Source organism: Musca vetustissima, unplaced genomic scaffold, assembly GCF_032173495.1.
Source record: "Musca vetustissima isolate MV318-11 ecotype Yass unplaced genomic scaffold, APGP_CSIRO_Mvet_v1 utg17705, whole genome shotgun sequence".
NCBI lineage: Eukaryota > Metazoa > Arthropoda > Insecta > Diptera > Muscidae > Musca > Musca vetustissima.
In genome coordinates, this window is record NW_026879920.1 from 141,598 (window position 1) to 163,307 (window position 21,710).

Here is a 21,710-nt window from a genome sequence, read left to right on the forward strand (position 1 = left end):
ACAGTAAAAATGTTTTGACCTTGAATAGTTTACTAAAAATCAAAAATCTAAACCAATTATACAATAATCCTTCTTTTTCCAATTCATTTTATATTACAAAATTTTGTAACATTAAACATCTACAACCAAAAGGTGTATCGAATTTTCGAAACCCTTAAGCCAAAAAAATAAATTCCCTCTGACCATAAAATCTCACACCCCAACTCGTTTTTTCACCTAAGAAAAATATAGAATACCAAACATTTTTAACAGCATTAACGAAGTAAAAAAACTTTAGGGACTTCCTGTGTCGTATTTGTATTTCCTTTTCCCTACCCACACTTTTCCTTTTTTCTGTTCGTTTTACATGAATTTCCTATAAATAATGATTAATTACTTGCTACATCCGACTAACTTTCTGTTCTTCTTCATACCTTTTGCATTCTGCTTCTCGTTTTACAGTCAATATTTTCGCGTGTAGCTCGTGTTTGCAAATGGGACAAAGGTGGACCACATCGTTTTCGCAATCGTTGGACGTCGTTTTTGAAGTCACGTTTAAATTGTTCAATACCTGGCGATTTTCCATTCTATTTCAATGAAATACGTAAGTATCAAATGGAGAAATAAGAGTTTTCCCACTCAGAATTCTGTAGAATGTTATTATGTATACAGAGTTCTTGTTGTTGTTATTTTTATATATCATTTTCTTATATTAATGGAAATTCTTGGAATATTTCCCCCAAAAGTTGTCTGTCTTTTACTCTAATATAATTTTGTTGTGGTTGTTTGTTTAATTCGTTTTTTTTTCGCAGAATCTGCTAGTAATCTTGTCGAAGGACATTATGGTCACTCAAGCGCCAAATTGATTTATGGCGTTTTTAATACACCAACAAATTCAATTCCTGGCTCAGCAGTTTGTGCATTTTCATTGCAGGTAAGTTCAACATTTATTGCCGTTGTTTATAACCTCACTCGCTCGCTTTCTCTCACCATGGTATCTGGTTTTGGTTCCGTTATACGCCATATATACAAACACACTCACATAATATGACCAAAATTGAAATTACTTTAGTCCGTTTTCATGGTAAGCTGCTGCTGCCGCCACCAAAAAAGAAGAAAAAGCTGAACAAAAAACAACATACAAAATCTTTTATTTATCCCTTTTAACGGCCGAGCTTTGGTATGCTTATATATAAGTAAGTGAGTGTGTGTGTATTTTGTGGGCCGACTTTGGTTTGAAAAGCAGCCAGATATTGTAGGGTTTGAGGGAGGCAAAGACATCCATTAAATTTATTAAAGCAATTTTTTGTGTATATTTTCTTTTTTTGTTTTGCATTTCTTCTTTACTCCTTTCCATTCAATATCTTTCTTTACTCCTTTCTTTTTCGTCTGCAGGATATTGCGGATACATTTGAAGGCAATTTCAAAGAACAAAGTGGTATCAACTCTAATTGGCTGCCGGTCAATAATGCCAGGGTAAGAAGAATAACATTGTGAATTCTTTACAATCTCCTCAACAATTTAATCCAATTTGCTACATCGCTATATCTTGTGGGCTACTTACAATTTCATTGAACTGAATAGTATTTAACACATTTACATATGAGACCCACACCGATTTATTTGATACTGATAAATCCGTTTTTCTTAAAACGATTGACGAACCTATCCAACTTGTGTATATAAATTTGAATATTCGCATTAATATTTAATGTCATGTATTGACTGATTGAGTAACTGTAGCGAGAATTGAAACGACAGATGCTAGAATCATGAAACTTTGGGTAAGGTCAATCTTTATCCAAAGGTGTCATATAAGGTATTTGGGTATTTGGAAATTCGTACAAGAACGGAACGAAAAATACTACATGTGGTACCATTAGTATTTCGCGAACCAGTAGAGCTAGAACTTGGAACGAGGGTCACCGATGGAGTGTAGAATAGATGAAGCAAACAATTTTTTGGAATTATATGTATCCGAAAAATACTAAAATGTACGAAATTTGGTACAATTTCGAAGCATGTGAACGAATAGATCTAAAAACTTGAAATTTCGAATGTGAATCAATAATAATAATTGGTACAATTTGGATTTGGGTGAACCGATGTAGGAAGTTTCGGAAATTTGTACTAAAGTGTACTAAATTATTTTAAGTTAAGCAATAGAATTGGAATATTGAAATTTTAATGAGGATCGCTGTTGAGGTTTAGGATTGAACTATGTAAGAAGTTTTGGAAATTCGTACTAATGTATACTAAATGTTACGAATTTTGAATAGATAGAGCTATAATCTTGAAAGTTAGGATCACTGTTGCTACACACAACAGTGAATGTACTATGAAAGAATTTTGAAGAAATTCGTACTAAATTTGGTACAATTAATATTTTGGGTGAACCGATAGAACTTTAATCCTGAAATTTGGAGTTTGGTGTCACTGTTGGGGTATAGAATTGGGGTATGTGGGAAGTTTTGGAAATGTGTACTAATGTGTTGTAAATTGTACCAAATATGTATTTTGGTGAACCAATTGAGCTGGAACACTGAATTTTGGAAATAAGGTTAATGTTGGATTTTAGGATTGGGGTATGGATGTAGTTGGAAATTCATATTTATTGCTACTAAATAGCACAGTATTTTGTACAATTTGATTGTTGGGTTAACCGATAGAACTGGGATCCTGAAATTTGGAGTTGGGACCATTGTTAGGATGTAGGAAGTTTTGGAAATTCATACTAATGTCTTCTAAATGACACTAAATTTGGTACAATTATATTTGGGTGTAGCTATCGGGCTGAAATTGGGAAATATGATTTCTATTGGATTTATACTAAGATTACTAAAATTGGTAAACTTAAGATTTGGGTGAACCTATAGAGCCCGAATCATGCAATTTTGAGTTAGTTTTGGAAATATGTACTGCAAGAGAAAGAAAGGTAATAAATGGTACCAAAATGAGTATAGAACTAGATTTGTGTTAGGATCACTGTTTTGCTACACACAACAGTGAATGAGCTATGAAAGAAGTTTTGGAAATTCGTACTAAATATTTTTGGTGAACCAATAGTGCTAGAATCCTGAAATTTGGAGTATGGGGTCACTGCTTGTGTGTAGTATTGAGATATGGAGGATGTTTTGGAAATACGTACTATAAGATAACAAAGGACCTAAACGGTACTAAAAGTTTAGGCTTCTGTTAGACATGTTTAAAAAAATTCTCGCATCCGTTAACGTTTTTTTTTTTGTGCGTGGTAATATCATTGCATATTTATTTTTGAACAACTTATTTTATTGACCAAATGACGAACACTATTGGTGATAACAGATTATATAGATGAGTTTTATATATAGCTATCATATATATTTGCGTCTGAGGTAGCATAGGTACTAAATGGAGCCTAAAAGTGACGTATTGCATTGACAATATTTCAAATTGAATTACATGGTATTAAATTGTCGACTATGCCAACAATAATTTCACTCTATACAGTTAATATATTACAATACCTTGAATGAGCCATATAATCGTATTCACAAACGTAGTAAAATCCATGTTAAATTTTATTTAAGCCATTTCTGTTTCATACGCTTATACCTACTGATATGGTGTAAGCGTTCGAGATATTTATTTATTTATAAAGTGGCAGTTTGCTGCAGTACTTCAAATGTAGGTCAAAGTTAATTAAAAGTTCCTTTTGCATATGTACTCACACATACACATGCAGTAGCCAGCCGAATGTTACCAGAAACTGATGTATTTAGAACGAAAATGTACGTGCAAAGAAGCCTTTGAAATGCCAGGTGTTAATTAGGAACATATTTAATTACATATAAATTAAAATTCAAATATTTGTTTTTACTAATTCTTGGGATATTAATCTAAACTTTAAAAATTTCTGTATTTTTTCGGTAATCACACTTTTTCAGGTGTTCTTTAAAACATTTCAGTTTAAATTTCAAAGATTTATTTTTAAATTCGGAATTTCCATTTGAATTTCAAAACTTTTTTGTCGAAGGTTTAAAAAATGTTCCCTTGAAGTTCAAATGATTTCATTAATATTTCAATGAATTGCATTTTAAATTCAAAACATATCATTCCGTTTTTTACTATGTTTGGAATTACGAATCAAATAAATTGAATGTCAAATATGATGTAATAAATTACAATTTAAATAAAATATGTTACAAATGGAATAATCGAATTACAAATGAAATGTATTGGAATACAGTAATAATTGTCTAATGTTTTGAGTTACTTATCAAAAGGGCAGAAGTAACAGATCAGTAGCAATATATTGAATTTTTTCACGGTATATAAAAAGTTGTTTCGATCTGAATGTTTGCAATCCAAAAAGGTCGTGATTTGTCCAATATTAATTTGATTTATTCATTTAATACACTATTTTCATCGCGATAAGTTGTTAGACCGGAAAACGTCTGCAAATTATAAAAGCATAATTCTCGAATCAGTAGAGAGGCACAAACCAAACATATTAGGTGCAAAGTTTTAAGTTTTACTAGCACTAATTTTATGAGGCACAAACCAAACATATTAGGTGCAAAGTTTTTCCGAAAGAAAGGATGTAGCGACGTCATAATTTGATATATCCATACAATGGTTATATAAAATTTTGACGTTTAAATTCTATATAAATTTCAGTTGAATTTTAAATATAGTTTGTTTTGAAGGCTTAATTTATTGGAAATGGAGTGGTAAAGGAATAAAGTTCCCCAAATAAAAAATATTAACCAAGGTGTCTCCTAGATTTCATTCTTCTATAAAATACCTGTATAATGAGTTTGATTTAAAATGGAACCGAATTATGTTTGGCTTGGTATCATCAAAATGTACTACTTAATCATTTGTATTAATTATATAATTTGTAAGCGCATTTTTCCTAACAAATAATGGAGTTAGAGTTTGGCTTATCGAAGAAGAAATGTTCTTCAATATGTCCTCTTTATTTTGTACTCTCACTAAAAAAAGCTAAATCGAGATTTAATGGTTCAAACTCGCACTTCTGTGAGATTGTTTTTAATAAATTCATATTTTCTTTGTTATAATATTTATTCAAAATATGTTGCAAATTTCTCGAAAAAAGATTAATGGCAGAACTTAGCTACCGCTGGAAAAATTGATCCTTATGATGTCCTTAACATTTCATCCTCACATGTTAGCCCTCTACAATAAGGTATAATAGTAAAAAATTCGAAATTTTTGACTTTGGCCTTGACTAGAACATGTACGTTTATTAAAGGGTTTTCAACCACAAAGAGTGGTTCGAGGAGATAACTTTTGGAAGAAAAAGGTTTCCCTAAAATATCCTCTACAATTCCTGTTCCTACAAGAAACACCTACAGTATGTTTTAATAGGCCAAACCCGTACTTCTTTCAATTCCGTTTTAATATATTCATCATAGTCTTATTGGTTATAATAATCGTTCAATATGTAGTACAAATTTATCGAGGAAGGAACTGTGGAAGAACTTAGCTACCGTTGGAAAATTGTTCCTTAAGGCGTCCTTAACATTTTATCCTCGCATATCAGACCTTTTTCTGAGACCTATTTATAATTGCATTAATTCTTACGTTTAAAAATTGTTGTATTATTGACAAGGAAAAAAGCGGGGCTCATTTTTCCATTTCCAGAGTCAATCCAATTCGTTGAAATACGAGAACCTTCAAACTCGAGCATGACTAGACCTATCCGTAGCAAACTCAACATCCCAAATAGTACCGTTTCAATTATATGTTAAGATATTAACTACACAAAAATGACTGTGTTTGGAAATTTTATTCTAAGATTTTCTAAATAGGCAAAATCGAGCGGAACCTTCATTTATCAATATCAAATGGGATTCATAGGATTCGAATCAGCTTCCTAAATGCTGAAGCATTTACCATTGGCTTTTATTAATTTAGCTTCCGACAGTAACTTTTCTTTCTAAAAATAGTTTCTGAAGACACTATTTATTTGGGCCTCAATCGTTGTCTCCATTTATGATGTTACCACATAATTTATACTTTAGCCATTGAACTGAGAGTATACATAGTGTCCCACACATACAGCATTACATATTTAGAACGTCGAAAGGACAATTGTGGATCCTTCGAACTTGCTGAAAATAAAACACTTTATGACATTCAGTTTCACAACAACAAAAAATTATAATACCCTTTCACGTATTGTGTAGAGAATAAAATACAAACCCAAAAAGCATTTGTTAGATGATTTTTATCACATTTCTATTTAGGGATTTCAATCACGTACATTTTACAGCCAGAGTCATTTTTTTCTCTCCAGCATAAGAAATAACAAAAATTGCTAAAAGTGACAATTTCTACCTTTTATGACAATATATATTTTTTTTGGTTATAAATACAAAATAAATTTACTCTTATGCCCTGGTTCATACCCATCCATCCATTTCATTGTCTTTTTTGCTGTATGGTGTGCTGTGACACCGACTCTTCATGATACTCATAAATATAAATCAAGTGGTTCCCTACAAATCTACACATGGCCTCTTGATATTTTAACCAAAAAAAATGGAAAAAACATAAATAAAAAAGAGGAAAATGGAAACTGAGTACAGACAGCATTAACAACTCAACATACATATAAACAGTCAAACGCCACGCCCATTCCAAAAAAAAAGAAAAGCAGTAGACATACCAAAAAAAAGTTTATGAAAAACAAAGGACCCATAATTCTAGTGTATGGAAAAATGCTGAATGAAGAGGTAGACAAAAGGGAAATTGGGAAAGCATGACAAGACATGCCATAAATATGCACCACCGGCAAAAGAATGCAGAAGAAAATTATTCGAGCCACTATAGAATTGATATCAGAGCATATTTGTCAGCATTCTCTTTTTTTTGGATACAAATGAACATCAAAAACTACCAGGAAAGGACACAAATCTGAAAGTGGCACTGTATGTGATGTCAACTGAAAATTTAAATCTTCTTGAAAATGGATATGGTTTGACGCTCGAATAAGAGGATTACATTCGTTCATTCATAAGTTTAATAATAAATTAAGGCGATTGTTGTAGTATTAAAATGTACGATAATTACATTTGTAACGTCTTGTATATTCTTCTTACTAAATAATACACACATATAATTTTTTTTTTATTTTACATTATTTTCAGGTACCCGAACCACGTCCTGGCTCATGCCACAATGATTCAAGAACTCTACCGGATCCAACATTAAATTTCATCAAAACACATTCACTAATGGATGAAAATGTGCCGGCATTCTTTGGTCAACCCATTTTAGTTCGAACGAGCACAATGTAAGTACTCCAAAGCCCACCCTCCTTCCATCATTACAGTCATATTTTTATTTCCATCATCATCATCAGCTCGCCAAGAACATACGTTTTTATCATAAGGATATAACAACAACAATACAATACTCTTTAAATCCAGCAACGAGCCGAACGCCGAAAAAGGCAACAATAAACATGTTTCTTGGTTGTTGGTTAGTTGGATGGCTGGCTGGCTTTTTCAGTTAAGTTGAATTGTTCTTGGAAGTCCTTGTATAGCCCTTTTACCCATCATTTTGCGTTCATTTGTGGTCGAAGCGAAAATGAGAAGGTATGGGAAGAACAGATTTTCAACTTATAAAACGTTCCGCTTAAGTTTTTTTGACGTTCCAACAACTCGTCCTCGTTGCGTTTTGTCTGAGGATAATATGTTGTAGTGTTGTGTGCTTTACTCCATCTTTCAGCAGACAGTTTAACATTTTTATGTGGAAAAATTTTGGGGTTTTTTTCTCCAACATCCGTTTTCATTTTTTTAAGTCGTAAGAGTAATGGTGAATTTGAATGAGTATATGTGTGTGTGTGCGTTTTGTATAAACAGGAATGCATGAGTGAGTGAACCCAGAGAAAGCTAGAAATATCATCGTAATCATCACCAGCTACAAGAACCACAGTTTGGCAACAACACGGGCTTCAATGATACAGATCCGTTAAAAGTTTAACTATATCTTTGGCCATTTCTTTTTGTGGCGTTAGCTGAAAATGTTGTTCATTTTTCGTAATGTCGTATCGTTGTCATAGTCATTGTTGCACAATGGGGATGAAATGTTGTTCAAAGTCAGCTTTGAAACTCTTCTTTGATATACTATCAATTTATCGGGTCTATATCCTTCAGGAGGAAATATATATGTCAAAAATACAAAAGTCAGGGTCCATTTGATCCGCTAAATATTGACCGATTTTTATCAAAACAGGCATGCTATTATTTGGCCCGATCGCCTTCTCCATGCAAAAATTCGCTATGTTTAGGCCATAATTGCGGACTCTGGAGCGACCAAAAATTAGACAAAAATAATGTTTTTGGTCCATTTCATCCCCTAAATATTAACCGATCTTTTCAAAAAAACAATAGAGGTCTTCATTGGACAGAACCCATCCTACATGCAAAATTTCGTGAAGATTGGTCCATAACTGTAGCCTGTATCGTATTTACAAATTATAATGGACAGACGGACGGACACACATGTCTAGATCGATTCAGCTGGTAGAGATATGACGATCGGTATACTTAAAGATGGGTCTAGGACCAATATTTCGCGGCGTTACAAACTCTTGGGGCTGCACAAAGTTGTAATACCCTGGCAACATAGTTGTGTAGCGTATAAAAACTACAACAAATTTTTATTTTTTTTTTTTTTAATTTTATTGAATGAAAGCAAAAATTTCGGAAATATCATCAAATTAAAGAATAAGTTTAAATTTGATCGAATTGGTCACCTTTGGCACGAATTATGGCCAATGACCAATGAAACCTTCACACGCTGCCCGAATGTTGATCAACGAATGTTTTCTCATCGGAGAAAATCAAATTCGGCAGTTCACCACTTTCGGCCAAGCGAAGCAACTCTTTAGCTCTTTTGAGTCTATTTTCTTTCTGTTGCGGTGCAAGTTCTTGCCCCGAGCTCATTTTTCAATCTTTGCCGAATGAAATATTGCGATATGTTCAGCTCACGAGCCATTTTTTCGGCCACTGCGACGCGGGTTTCGATCAAGTCGCTTCTTTACTTTTCAAACCATTTGTGCTGATGTTGCTGTTTTCTTCCGTACGAGACACAAAAGATTTTGCCCACATTTAAATGATGGAGTGCTCTAACGATAGCCACTTGTGGTTTTCCAGCCAAATATAAAGAAATCACACTATAACACTTGAATTCCATCACGAATAATTTTTTTTCTGGAATATTCTCACCAAAATGATTTTGTACGCTTGTAAACAATATAATGAGCTGTCACTGGAATAATTTTGAAAGCTGTCGGACGAGTAGCTTAGAAATGACAGAAGTCTGAAGTTGGTTTCAGTTTCTTCATCTTACCCTGTATATACGGTGAGTGTAATAAGTATTTTGCCTCGATACAAATTTGACAAAATTCTAATATATACGCCTAAAACCAGCATACTAAAGATATAAAATTAATTATGTATGATGGGATATGTTTGTGGACATATTTAGATCTTATTTCTGCAAGATCCACTGCGAAAGACCTACTGGTCTCGAAGTTATAGGCAAAAATCTATACCAACCCAAAAATGATTATCACAAAAAAGTATTTTGTTTTTAATTATTATTTTTAAAAAAATCATTATATAAAACACGCTTTGTCTTTTTATAGTTACCATTGCGGGTAACCACATACTAAAAGCGATTTGGCGACAATTCCAATAAACCACTGCATTTTTTCGCGAATATTTTCTCACATTTACGTTCAATACATTCTCCAGCAATTTTTCATTTAATATTTGGTAATTCCACGTCCTAATTTCAAAATGAGGGTATTAGATATAGTCGTCGCGGCTTCAAAACATCCCAAATAAGTTTAGATTAATAAAAAGGAGGTTTTGCAAAATATATCGCGAGGACAGGACCCTAAAAACTATTGAAACCAAAATCCGACAAACAAATTGTTTAAAAAAATATCGCGAAACCCCATTTTTCAGACTATTAAAACTTTATGGTCCATTAATATTGATCTAGGAACCAATATATGCGATGAAAATAGCAATAAGGAGGTCAGATTCAAAGAAATGAACAGTTCTAAAACAACAGAAACTACAAAACAGTGCATGAAGTTGGGAGAAAACATCATTCTACGTCAAATATTATTGCGTTTTAAAAAACTGTGGTAGCTGGTGATGAATACGCAGTCAATATTTTAGATCCATTTAACACTATCAGTTGCGAATAAAATACAGCAGCGAATAAACTGGGCGATCTATTTATTTTCGAAATAAACCGTTCATATCTTAGAATCTGACCTCCTTATTGCTATTTTCATTGCATATATTGGTTACTAGATCAATATTAATGGACCATAAAGTTTTCAAAGTCTGAAAAATGGGGTTCCGCGATAGTTTTTTTTTTAATAATTTGTTTGTCGCATTTTGGTTTCAATAGTTTTTAGGGTCCTGTCCTCGCGATATATTTTGCAAAACCTCCTTTTTATTATTCTAAAGTTATTTGGGATGTTTAGGACGTGAAATTAACAAATATTAAATGAAAAATTGTTGGAGAATAAATTGAACGTAAATGTGAGCAAATATTCGCGAAAAAATGTCGTGGTTTATTGGAATCGTCGCCAAATCGCTTTTAGTATGTGGTTACCCGCAATGGTAACTATAAAAAGACAAAGCGTGTGTTATATAATGATTTTTTCAAAAATAATAATAAAAAGCAAATTACTTTTTTCTGATAATCATTTTGGGTTGGTATAGATTTTGGCCGATATCTTCAAGACCAATAGGTCTTTCGCAGTGATTCTTGCAGAAATAAGATCTAAATATGTCCACAAACATATCCCATCAAACATAATTCATTTTACATCTATAGTATGCTGGTTTTAGGCGTATATATTAGAATTTTGTCAAATTTGTATCGAGGCAAAATACTTATTACACTCACTGTAGATGTATGAAGCTATTTTAATTAATCCATCGAAACCGGACTATCGAAACCGTAAAATTGGTGCCGTTATTTCAAAAAATGATTCTATATTTCTCATTTTCATAAAATCTATATTGATGTAGAATTTGTCATTAATAGAGATGCAATGATGTTTATATCAACCCCGGATTGACGATTTGATTTACAAAATGAAAATTTTATAAACTACGATCTTCAACATTTCCACACCCATTGTGCATCCACCATTTGTCAGCTGCGATGGTTGGTTGTTACCACTGACGGTATTGCTGTTGCTGCTGAAACTACTGCTGCTGTTGTTGTTGTTACATTTTTAAGCACGTAATGTTTAAAATGTTGCCATTATTCTGATGCAGCAAACCAACAAAAAAAAAATAACATTTTGTTACTGCCACAACCATTGCTTTTGAGTGTTATTGTCATCATTTTTGTAACAACCACTGCCACTTCTTCGCTACACAACACAGCATAACGCGCAAAGCTGTACAATCCCAGACCCAAACTACTCGACCACGACGACAGCGACGAGCTGATGTTCGCGTTCTTCACTGAGTGTGTGTGTGTGTGCTGTGGTGCTTTGCCAGAACTTAACCTCAGACTACCGTAAACTGTTGCTGTTGTTATTTCTTCCATGGTACTGCAGTCATTGTAAATATTATTATACAATAATAGCAACAACAATACAACAATAATAACAACAACACCAACGGGGAACATAGTTTAACCCTTTTCTGTTTCCTCCCAAAAAATATATAAAAAGGACTCATTGATTGCAACTCTGGTCTGTTATTTTATGTTTCAACCCGGAAAATGAACATAATACACAACAGCCAACCAACCAAACAGCCACATTGAGCGTGAGAATGAGGTTTTCGCTTTTGGTTTGCCTCAAATGTTTTTCATTGCATTTTTTTCCACGGATCAGGTTCTTTCCACCCAAACTATTTTTTGAAAATCTTTTTATATTGGCGTGATTTTTTTCTTCTATGCCATAAAGTACGTTGTTTTCGTCTCTATGATTATGATTACATTTGTGGTAACAGCAAGCGGATGTTGTTGATGATTTGCTCAAATGTGTGTGGCTTTGGTTAGTTTTAAATGTTAGAAAAGTTGTAGCAATTGTATGTATATAGTCAGACATTCAGGAATCATTAGATGTAAGAATATGTACCAATTAGATGATATAGTTTTTAAAAGTTTTTGAAAAAATAGAATAAGTGTTTGCCGGACTGAAATTGTTATACCATTTTTTGTGAAGATATACCTTACTCATTAACAAAAGCAAAATTGTGTTTATACCCTACACAACTATGTTGTCAGGGTATTAGACCCACCTTTAAGTACACCGATGGTCATATATCGACTAACTGAGTCGATCTAGACATGTGTGTCCGTCCGTCTGTACATTATAATTTGTAAACACCATACAGGTCACAGTTATGGACCAATCTTCACGAAATGTTACATGTAGGATGGGTTCTGTCCAATGAATTTTTTCTAAAGATCGGTTAATATTTAGGTTTAATTTTTGTCTGATTTTCTGGTCGCTCTTGAGGCCGCAATTATCGCCCAAACATCACGAATTTTTACATATTTACCCCTGAAGGACACTGGACCGAAAAGTTGATATATTGATAGTATATCCAAGAGGAGTAGGGGACCTTTAAATTGATAACAATTATATTGTCGTATGTACTCGGATGTGGGAGTTACTCTTAAATATTTACAGGCGTTTACGTATTTGTATATTACTTAGTAACCCATTACCACATTAGAGGGCGGAAATGTAGCACTGATCGCTTTCAAATGTTCCATGAGGTTCCAGTTATGGTCAAGGACAACGCCTATAATTTTCGGCGATGATCAGGTTATAATTTAGAGTATTGCCCAAGCTCAGAATATAGAAGCACAGAAAGTTGCATTTTCGTGGAAGTTGTGTAGGGTATCATATGGTCGGCCCCGTTCGACTATTCTGCTCCGCTCACTGGTTTATTTCCTACAATTGTTCTTAATACTAAAGCGACGTAACTTTTATAAGAACAATTCTGTTTTGAGAGTATATTAAGCATCCAGAGTTATTTCGTTATGAATTTTTGGCTGATATCTATAAAGTCCATAAAGAAAAGGATAAATATTGTTTGCAGCCTATGCAAGTTATTTTTGAGATCACATGTCTGAAGTCAAATTGAATGAGGAATATTTTTGTGAAATATAACCTCATTATATCTAGAGCCTTTGTGCGTCTTTTCGCCCTTATTTTCTTGAACCGTAAAATAGATACCACAATATGAAATTTGAACTCCGACTATGTTTTGAAAAATGTCGCTCATAACCTTTTGCATTGGGTCCCAAAGACTAGGAATTTATTTTCGTATATTTTCACCGTTCATTTTTACCTTTTTACCTTTTACCGGATCGCCTAATATTGGAGTAGATCAATCGATCGACTTGATCTAGGCTTGGTAAAGATAATAGGTTGATTCGATTCGCCTAATATTGGATTTATAAGCATTAAAATTTTTGACCATTTGTGGGGAAGATACCAGAAGGAGAGGGCCGCCGGTTCCCATCTTCTGACTTGATCTAGGCTTGGTGATGATAATAAGTTGTGCAAAGTTTGGTTCCAATCGGACATTCCATTCGCCTAATATCGGATTTGTAAATATTGAAAATTTTGACCATTTGAGAGGGAGGTACTAGAAGGAGTGGACCGGAAGGAGAGGACCGCTTGTTCTCTTCTTTTGACTTGATCTAGGTTTGGTGATGATAATAAATTGTGCAAAGTTTGGTTCCAATCGGACATTCCATTCGCCTAATATCGGATTTGTATATATTGAAAATTTTGACCGTTTGTGGGGGATTGGACCCTTCGCATATTATAAAAAGTATTTTTTCACAATTTTGACCATTTTGTGGGTGAGGAACCAGGTGTGGACGAATATTCCCCATTTTCGAACTTGAACTAGGTTTGGAAGAAATAATACGATGTGGATGAAATCGGTTACTGCTTTCGAGAGTTATCGTGCGCACCAGACGGACGTAAATTTATAACTCGACCCCCAAATAGTCTGAAACGGATTTGATTCAAAAATAAATCTTGTCTAAAACCTATATTGCTATATAGCTGAGGGTATAAAAATTACCACTTTGTGAGGGAGGTGCCAGAAGGAGTGGAGCGATATTCCCCATCTTCTAACTTGAACTAGGCTTGGAAGAAATAATACAATGTGGATGAAATCGGTTACTCATTTCGAGAGTTATCGTGCGCACCAGACGGACGTAAATTTATAACTCTACCCCCAAATAGTCTGAAACGGATTTGATTCAAAAATACATGGTGTCTAAAACCAATATTTCTATCGGGCACATTTTTGCCGTTTGCCGTGGACTATGATTTTTGTCTGTAAAAAGTGCCAGGATGAATCAGGATGAAAAAAATTTGAACATATTAAAAAAATATACAAATCATGCAGGGTGTACAAATCATGCACGCACATTTTGAAAAACAATTAAACTATTTTTGATATAAAATATTCGCATTTTTATTACTGCATCAGAATTATATACGATAGACCTCGTTCCATCAAATTTGATATAGGCCCCAAAAATGCATGTAATTTCAATAATTCCTATGTGATACAATCAAAATTGTACCTCTTACGATAATAAAAAAAAACAAGAAAATATTTGTATGTACTTACTAGTTTATTACTTATAAGCGTTTATCATCCGCCTATAGTTGTTTTGCAAACAAAATTTAAACTTTATCCTTCGTTTATGTCTCCTAAGGAAAAACGGGCCGCTTCCTTGTTGAACTGATAAATTCCCATGTATAGTTATGAGCCACTCTAGACAAGCAAAAGAAAATGCCCTACCAGAGCTTTAACAAAACATAAACTTAAGAAAATTTACAATGCTTTACTTTTTATGGCATTTCAAGTGTTGTCCTTTGCTATATGACGACGACGAAGATGATGATGATGATGGCCACAGGAATTTGTCGAGCAAACACATTACATTAACCCTTAACCCTTGAAAGTTAGTCTTTGTTGATTCACTATGGTTACCCCACTCCGCAGCTGGGTCTGTTTGGTTGGTTGACTGGCTGGCTGGCTGGTTAGCTGACTGGGTGGTTTGTTAGTCTATACTGCAGTTTTTAACTATTTTGTTTTACAATCAACAACAACAGAATCAGCTGAAAACATGGTTATTTACACAGCAGAAATAGTGCTACAACGAACAACTAACAAGGAGGAAGACACTGAAATAACAACGCCAGCATTTGTGAGCATACAAAGCAAAATAAAGCATTGCTCGATGTATGGGTACGAGTAGTACGAGTAGTACTTCCGGTCTTTCTTTTAGTTTCCGTTAACAGTATAATGGCATGCTTGCACTCACTCATACAAAACAAGCGTGCAGTTTTTCGCTTGTGCCTGTGTGAGTGTGAGTGTACATGTGTTGTATGTGTGTCCGTGTAAACGTATAGCAGCTAATCCTTTTAACAATGTTGACTTTTCATAATGAAAAAGCCATGTCCAAAAACAACCAAAACAACGACAACAGCAACAAAAAACACCAACCAAACCTTAATGACAATGATACATGCCATGAGGAGTTACGTTAGTTTTACGTTCTTCATTTCAGTTTTTCCCCTGTTCTCCTGTTGGAGTGAAAGGAAACTCGAGTGTTTTTCTTTACTGTTTTTTTGTGTTTTTATTATTGTTACCGTTTAAAGAACATCCAAGAAACGAACAGTTTAAATCGCTAAAATCCCTCCCCAATACAAAGAAAACAATACATTGAAATAACTGCAAGCTTTGCTTGGCGATGATAGCGCCATATAAAAATAAACAAACTTAATTTAAAATTCCATTGAGGAGAACATTATACACAGCTTTAGATAGAACATTTGTTTTTTTTTTTCCTTCTTTTTGAGGTACTTGACACGTTGTTAGCGAAGTCACTTCACCAAGGGACACTAGGGGAATTTCTAAAAATAACCCACAAGGAAAACTTATTTTTTAATATATACAAAGCAGCAGCAACAACACCAACAAGAACAAGCAATCCAATTAGTTTCACATGTGTACTATGTATGTGTGTATGTGTGCTATGCTATTTATGTACACTTGTATAATTTTTCCACTATCTTTGCATTCAGAACACATCCTTGTTTTAAAAATCCCCTTAACCAAAAACCAAATTTAAGAATACTCTAGTTTCGGCCAACCCTTCTTCTTTCCGCCATTGTCATCATCATCACCCCCTGCATGGATAGGAAAATTATCATTAAATTATATTGTTTATGTTAACTGGTGCGTTGATTTTAAGACCAACACTAAAACCCTATTTGACATCAAACTCTGTCCCTCTGGCCGGCCGACCGTCCTTCCTCTTCTGTCTCTCCTTCTAATCTCACATTTCACACATTGTGTATAATTTCAAAAGCATGTTTGTACAATAATCCTGGCTATATTCATTCAAAAGGGATTTTCTGAGAAAATCTTCGAAGACATATGACTGTCGTTATGTTACGAAATAGTTTTATCAACAACGACCAACTATAATGAATTGGTTAATTGTAATTATAGGGATAGTTGTGCTGTTGTCCCATGCATTTTGTAGAACACACCAAGATAACATTTTGTTAAAGTTAATTGGATGATGGTAAAATAAGATAAGGACATTTTTCGAATATGTACATTTGTAAAATGAGAAAATAATTATTACATGCTTTAAATAATCGTGTTACATATATTCTACATTATTATGTGATGGGGGTAACAAATATTTTGTTTTTGACGGTATTATTATAACGCTTTGAAATAGTCGTCCAGGAGGGATAGTTAACGATTAGTATATATTGGCAAGTAGATACAAGAGGTTATGCCTTTTGTATATTGTATCCTTCAATAATTTTTGTTTCAATATGACTATGATTTTATATATAGTAAATTATTATTAATTAGAAAATTAATTAATTATTAAGAAAATATCAGACAAATGTAAACCCTCAATGGTCAGTAAAAATGCGAAAATATATATTATAAAAAGAGATTTAAACTTCAAATTTTTTATGTTAACATATATATTAAACATTCAAAGTATAATTAATATACTACGATATTTTTGATCCAGATCGAAAACTCTGCGTGCAGGAAGATCTTGTGTACTTTTTTGCCAATTATTACGAGTTGAATGTGTTGAATGACTACCAGAAGGAGGGTCTCCATTTACGAATTGTGGGATTTTTCACTTTAGAAAATCTTTATATTAAAATGATCAATATTTTTCATTTTTATGGTGTATATAACGACACTTCCTAAATTTTGGGAGAATTTAGTCAGGTTTTTAAATTTAATTGGGATTCTCATTGATTTTTTTAGGTTCACATAATGTGTCAAATTAATATTTGGAATCAAACATACATTTAAAATACATCCTAAATAGCGCGACAAAAAGTAATTATTTGTCACATTTTATCGAAAACACTATGCGACAAGATTTTTGGGGGTAGAAAATTGGTATTGAGGATGAAAGCCCATGGTGAGTTTATGAAATCCCCTGAAAATCGAGTTCACTGCAGAGATGTAATCTCAGGAGGTTTTCATATTCTCCAGGAATTTTACGCCACCAGATCATGACCTCGATTTTGTCTCACAGTGTTATTAGGTAAATAGAGAGAGAGAGAGAGAGAGGTCATCAATTCGGTACCGGCCTCAAATTATTTTAAATCCTTCATTTCAGTACAGTTGTACACGCCATTCTATATTGCTAAATACCCATCTGACGGGTTTATTTAAATATTAGGGAATAATACAGAAATACATTTTCTGGAAAATCTCGGCAGATGTCAATTTACGCTAATTTTTAATTAACCACCTAAAGTCCATAACGCTTCGACGACGATCTACCAATGGTACATCATTTATTGAAGTCATCTTTCCAGTAAGGAAATCAAAAATATCCTAGAATGTTTCTAATTTTCTTCGAAAAGTCAGAAACCTTCCAGTTTATGTCATTTTTATAACCTACACTACTATGTTGTCAGTTCTTTTATAAATCCAATAATGGACTAGCTGAGTCGAACAAAGCAAATGTGTGACACCATCATCTGTAGTCCATCCGTCCAAAACAGCCATAATAATTTGTAAACACGATACAGGCCAAAGTTATGGACCAATCTTCACGAAATTTTGCATGTAGGATGGGTTCTGGCCAATGAAGACATCTATTGTTTTTGGTAAAAATCGTTAAATATTTAGGGGTTGAAATGGACCAATAACGTTATTTTTTTCTGATTTTCTGGTCGCTGCAGAGGCCGCAATTATGGCCTAAACTTCGCTAATTTTTACATATATAAGGGGATCGGGCCAAAGCATGCCTGTTTTGATATTTAGCGGCTCAAATGAACCCTGACTTTTGTGTGAAAAATGACAAAATTTGTATTCTATGGCGTATATATTTACTCCTGATTGACATAGACCCGAGAAGTTGATAGTATATCCAAGAGGAGTGATAGATCTATACTCGTATTTGGGGATTGCACTTAAATATCTGCAGGTGCTTATGTATTCAAATGTTATTTAGTAATCCATTACCACACTAGTTTCACCCTATAGCGCTGATCCCTTTGACATTTTTCATGAGGATCCAGGTTTGGTTAAGGACAACGCCTACAATTTTCAATGATAATCAGAAAACAATTTCTGGAAGAAGTGGACCGAAAACTTAATTTTTTGTGTTTTTTCGCTGATCCCTTTGAAATTTTTCATGAGGATCCAGGTATGGTTAAGGACAACGCCTACAATTTTCAATGATGATCAGAAAACAATTTCGGGAAGAAGTGGGTCGAAAACTTAATTTTTTGTGTTTTTTCGAGGTGATCTATAGGCCACAATTGAACGGCGAACATCACAACACAACCCACGGTGAAGGGAATCTAGACAAGTAATTTGAAGGGATATACTGTAATATTTGTTGACTTCTAATTGGTCAAGAGCTACAAATATAACGAAATACTGCCCAAGCTCAGAATATAGAACCACATAAAGTTTTATTTTCATGGAAGCTGTGTAGGGTATCATATGGTCGGATATATCCTAAAATTTTTCTAATTCACAATATGTGACATTTTTAATATTCTCATTTGGCGCCACCGTCCTTTTAAAAGAACACCAAAAAATAAAAAAAACACTGCTAGAAAGCAACCGTTATTTTAGTGAATTTCTAAAGAAAGAAATAAAACTTGTATATTGTTCTAAATTCTAGCTTAATGCTAAAACTACATTTTATTTAAAAATACTAATTTAATAAAAAAATGTTTAAGTTTTAAAATTTGAGATTTTGAGGAACAAATCTCATGCGTCATCTGGGGTAACCACCACTCGGAAAAGGTTCGATGACGGTCTACCAACGGGCCACCATTGAAAAGGTCTTGAAGTCCTCTTTTCAATATCCTCATAATGGGGAACCGACGTGGAAAATCTCTCAGAATCTTCCGTAAATATTAATGTAGCCCTGGATAATCTCCTTTAGAGTGTGCATCAAATTGACAATTATTTATTCACATTAACTTATAAAAAAAAAAAAAGCTTACAATAAAAACCTTTCTAATTACATTAAAACATAATATACCTATCTTTATTCTCTTTAAAGTGTCTAAAATATGTCCTAAATACCCACTACACGCAAATGCACTAGAAACTACAGAAAATTTAAAAGCATTGTACTTTTTCCATTTTTCGCGGTTTTCAAATTAGATACAATACCAAAAACAGCAACTATGCAATAGAGTCTTCCCCAGGACACATGCTAATAATTTGAATAATTTAATTATCAGCACCAGGTATATATTTTCAATTTTGTGTCTCTTCATAAGAATACAAAATGCAAAGAAAAAAAAACTGTAACCACAAAACTTTTGCGGTAATGAAAATTTACATAGTTTTCACATTTACATTCATGCACACATTCATACATTCTATATAAAATGTTATGTAGTAGTATAAAATTATACCAAGCCATAGCATATTACGGAAGAGAGAGAGAGAGAAAAGGAACACGAACTTAAATAAGGAAATGCAAAAAAAAGGTAAAGATATATTCAAAAGAAAATATATGAAGCATTGAGTTACTCTGAATAGTGTTGTTCAAATATTAAACGTGGTCCATAAGGGTAATTTTTAACTGTTATATGTCTTTCGAATTGTTAAAAAAACTAATGGGGTTTTATAGACGAACATTGCTATTTATTATTTAAAACATAAATTTAACCTAACCAAGGACAATATTTTCAATTCCATATATTGCGTTTAAATTATTATTATTTCAAACCATTTTATATAAAATTTAGCTCTGCTCATCGAAAAGTGTAGTTGTGTCATTGATTGTTATTTTTTCTTGATAATGTCATTATGAATGTATATGAAAATATTTGTTTTTGTGCCAGTATATCTATATACGAGTATCTCGTATATACTCGTATGAGTATATCTATATAAGAGTTTCTCTTTATTATATTAAAGAAACAATATTTATTTCGTTGTATAACCCATATGACAATAAACTTTTGGGTTTTCGATGGAAAAAATGAAGCAGAAACCCCAAAAGAATAATTGATGGGACATTTCAAACGAAAATTTGTTATGTATTCACATCAAAGTAAGACATATTGTTATACCTCTTCGTCTGCATATTCAATAATTGTATTTTCTCTTTTTTTGGCAAGTGGAGCGGCAGGCAGATACCACAGAATATTTTTTTCTTTGGTTATAAAACTAAGCATTCACCGAACAATGTTTTGTGGCCATATATAGACTGGTGGTGGTCACTACATGATTCCTTGTTAAGATTTCCCCATATATGTATGTTGGAGTTTATTTTTTCCAATGCCACATAACTATTTGCACATGACCAGCAATAGATTTTCATTTCATCCATTCATTTTCTTCCGTTACAATGGATATGACTTCTTTTTTTTCTTTTGGAACGGATGTATTTTCAAAAGGAAATTCAATTTTCGTTAACATGTTTTTGTGTGTCTGTCTTTGTATTGGTATTAAATTTTGCCTATGTACATTCTTTAGAGACTTAAATGAGAATAGGAATATTTGGAGGGAGTGATGGCGAAAAGAAAATTGAGTGTGCCAGCCACATTTGATATATCCGTTAGTGGTAAGTCTATAGACAACCAACCGACAGAGAGAGAAAAAACACAGTAAAATCAAATAGAAGTGGGTGATTTGAATTCCACAAAAGCGGACATAATAATGCTGCTGATGATGATGATGTGACCTCAGTTTGTGTCAACGACAACAAAAAGTAAGAGAAACAGTGTCAATAGAATTACAAGATGTTGAACATGTCACTATTGAATGACACAATACAAAAATTCTATAATTGTATAAAGGCAATTTTTCTTTTCTTGTCTTTCTAATCTAGACATATTTTGTGTAGGTGCCACTTCAAATTCAATCAATGGCTATTGTCCTACACTACGATTGAAATATACAGTCTTAAAATTTAGTAAACTTTAAATGACACGAAAAATTGAATTAAATCCTTTGAAGAAATTATAGAATAATGTCAGAAGGTCTTTTTCATAGAAGAGCAGAATGTTTACTCATAGAAGAGTAGAAGATCTACTCATAGAAGGTCTTCTCATAGAAGAGAGGAAGATATACTCATACTCATTTTCTCAACGAAGAACAGTAGGTCTACTCATAGAAGTGCAGAAGTCTTCTCATAGAAGAACA

At 33.3% G+C, this 21,710-nt stretch overlaps 1 protein-coding gene across 3 annotated transcripts in view; it reads left to right on the forward strand.

Moving 5' to 3' along the window:
* LOC133325130 (semaphorin-1A) overlaps window positions 1-21,710 on the forward strand; it is a 137,579-nt gene that overhangs the window by 90,641 nt on the left and 25,228 nt on the right. For all 3 annotated transcript variants that reach the window (XM_061533953.1, XM_061533954.1, XM_061533955.1), the window contains exons 5-8: window positions 442-583; window positions 792-913; window positions 1,375-1,455; window positions 7,137-7,282. In XM_061533953.1, the coding sequence (XP_061389937.1) occupies window positions 442-583; window positions 792-913; window positions 1,375-1,455; window positions 7,137-7,282 (491 nt within the window). The remainder of the gene's footprint in view (window positions 1-441; window positions 584-791; window positions 914-1,374; window positions 1,456-7,136; window positions 7,283-21,710) is intronic.